This window comes from Equus quagga, unplaced genomic scaffold (assembly GCF_021613505.1).
Source record: "Equus quagga isolate Etosha38 unplaced genomic scaffold, UCLA_HA_Equagga_1.0 HiC_scaffold_14354_RagTag, whole genome shotgun sequence".
Taxonomy (NCBI): Eukaryota; Metazoa; Chordata; class Mammalia; order Perissodactyla; family Equidae; genus Equus; species Equus quagga.
Window position 1 is genome coordinate 5 of NW_025792628.1, and position 2,528 is coordinate 2,532.

Below are 2,528 nucleotides of genomic sequence, written 5' to 3' on the forward strand. Positions count from 1 at the left end.
AGCCATTTCTCTGAAGGAGGGCACCACCCCTCCTCTCTAAGCATGTCAGAAGGAGAGAGATTGCATGCAGGGAAGTGGTACCTGCGGGCTGGTGGGAAGTCTGGTGTCTGGACTGTAGCTGGTCTCATTCTGGCTGGCACCTGGTCTGCTTAGTGGGTCAGCATGAGCGAGGCAGAGAACCCAGGAGGGCCTGGTTTGGTAATGGCTTCAGGCAAAGCAAGAGAATGCCAATCATTCCTAGTCCTGCCTTCCCAGGCTGACGATGTCAGGTATGCTGGCAGCCCCTTCTGAAAATAATGTACCTGGAATCCCAAGTCGTTGCCTTTGCCCCCTTCCCCTCTACACCTGAGCACCTATGATTGGCCCTGGATGTGCCCTTCTAGAACCTCTGTGCCCCAGGCCTGGGAGGCCTGTAAGGCCCCTAACCACTTGACCCCTTCAGGAATGGCAGCATCGTGGTGGACTATGTGGTCCTGCTGGAGTTGCCCTTCCGCTCCCAGCTGGAGACAAACTATGAGATGGTGAAGATGGTCCTGAAAGGCGAGCTTCAGAATGTCAGCCAGGATGTGGACAGCTGCCAGAAAAACCAGAGTGAGCCGAGGCTAGGGGCCTTGGGCTGGAAGGAGGGGTGTGATCCACAGCCAACATCCCAGCTTACTCCAGCACAGACAGGAGCCTTCTGGGCTCAGGTGGCAGCCCTGTGGTACCTCTGGCAGGTTGGGAGAAGAGGCACAGGTTCACAGCCAGCTGGGTCAAGGATGGGGCTAAGGAGGGGTTTGCCAGAATTTGGGTGCTGGGGAAGAGCCCCCCTGACAGTTCTGCTCAAGGTCTCCAGGATGGCTGAGGACCCCTGATTATTTGGGGAAGATGAGCCCTTTCTACCCTCCCCCATGCCTGCCTTGCTTCCCTGGCCCGGACCCCTTGACCCACCCCAATTCCACTTGTGCCTCTGTGCCCCAGACCTGTGTTTTAAGCCTGACTCCATCATGGTGAAAAACGACACCAGCACGGAGCTGACCCCAAAAGGTGAGTGGGGGACTAAGGACTGAGTGGCCCCAGGGGGCCATGACCCCTCTCCCCAGGGACATCTGCCCACTGAAATTCTCTGGGGAGAATGGGAGACCTTTTGGGGAGGCAAGTCATGTCTTGCTGGCCCTGTTAACAGCTTCCACCTGAGCACTGGCATGCAGGGTGAGGAGAGGGTGAGAGTCCTGGGGGTCTTCCTTGGCCACTTCGGATCCCTCGGTCTACCCCACAACACCTCACCCTCGGAAATGGAATCCTCCCCATCCATTTTCAGAGTCCCCATAACCAGGCTCCTGAGTAGTCTCTGTGCAACCCCCTCCTCTCTCCAAAGCCATCTGCTATCGCGCTGCTCCAAAGGGCTATGAGGATTACTACTTCCCCTTGGAGGAGGAGAAGCGGCTCCGCTGTGTCAGCAAGTGCACATCAGACGTGGAAGGCGCCATCGACTGTAACCAGGGCTGGTGCTTTGTGCAGAAGAGCGGTCCAGAGTGCAGGTGAGGCCCCGCCCACACGTGGGAGCCCCGCCCACTCGCCCCATGGGGAGCCCCGCCCCGCTGCCAGCCCTGGCTGAGTCCAGTTGAGCGAGTTGACAGGGCTGGGAGGGGAGGTGGCAGGGTCCTGACCTGTGACCCCCTCCCCAGCTGCTTCTCCACGGACACGCACTGGTTCTTGGGCCCACGCTGCGAGGTGGCCATCCAGTGGAGGGCCCTGGTCGGGGGCCTGGCCGGGGCCGGGGCGCTGCTGCTGCTGCTGCTCCTGGTGGCAGGGACCCACATCTTCAGGAGGTCGCGGAGGAGGGGCGGCCCAGGCGGAGCCCGGTGAGCACCCTGGGGCGGGGGCTGAGGGCGGCAAAGGTGTCACAGACACGAAGGCCCTGCTCTGACGCCACGGTGGCCCCACCCAGGTCCTGGGACTACGACAAGAGATGGTTCGAGGTATGGGATGAGGACACCGCGGGGACTTTTTCCAACTCGGGCTTCCAGGATGACCGACCTTGTGAGTCCTGCCTCCTGGGCAAGAGTGGCAGGGGTTTCCCTGGGCATCACCCCAGCCTGGGCAGTACCAGGTGACCTTCCTTGGCCAGGACAGACACATACCTCATGCCAGGGCGCTGGCGTCGCCTCTTCCCCCTGACCCTCCTGGGGAAGTCCAGGTCCTGTACAGGCTGTCCTGGCAGGGCACATGGGGGCACAGAAGCCCCCTGAAGCCGTGCCTGCCTCATGTTTCTTCCCTCTCCCTCTTCTCTCCCCTCCTCTTTTCTCACTCTCTAGTCAAGGATGAAAACTTCCAGGTGGCCTTGGAGAAGGTGGACACCAATGTGAGGGTGAGAGGGCAAAGGGGGGATGGTAAGTTCTCCCAGGTCCAGCTCCAGTTGCCCCACCCGCCCACCAGGGCAGGCGGCTGGGCTGGGGCCGGGAGGCAGTGAACTCCCAGCCAGCCTGAGGGGGGTGGCTCCTGTTCTGACTCCCTCTCATGTGCTCTGTGGCAGGTGCACACCCAGA

The 2,528-nt window shown here is 61.0% G+C and overlaps 1 protein-coding gene across 1 annotated transcript; it reads left to right on the forward strand.

Annotated features, from left to right (window-relative positions):
* Window positions 1–442: 442 nt before the first annotated feature.
* Window positions 443–2,524, forward strand: LOC124231980 (mucin-3B-like; the record flags this gene model as incomplete). Its single annotated transcript, XM_046648974.1, is given in 7 exon segments — window positions 443–591; window positions 961–1,026; window positions 1,358–1,520; window positions 1,668–1,880; window positions 1,931–2,022; window positions 2,298–2,350; window positions 2,516–2,524. Coding segments are annotated over 7 exon segments (745 nt in total), but the record flags the coding sequence as incomplete, so codon positions are not given.
* Window positions 2,525–2,528: the final 4 nt, after the last annotated feature.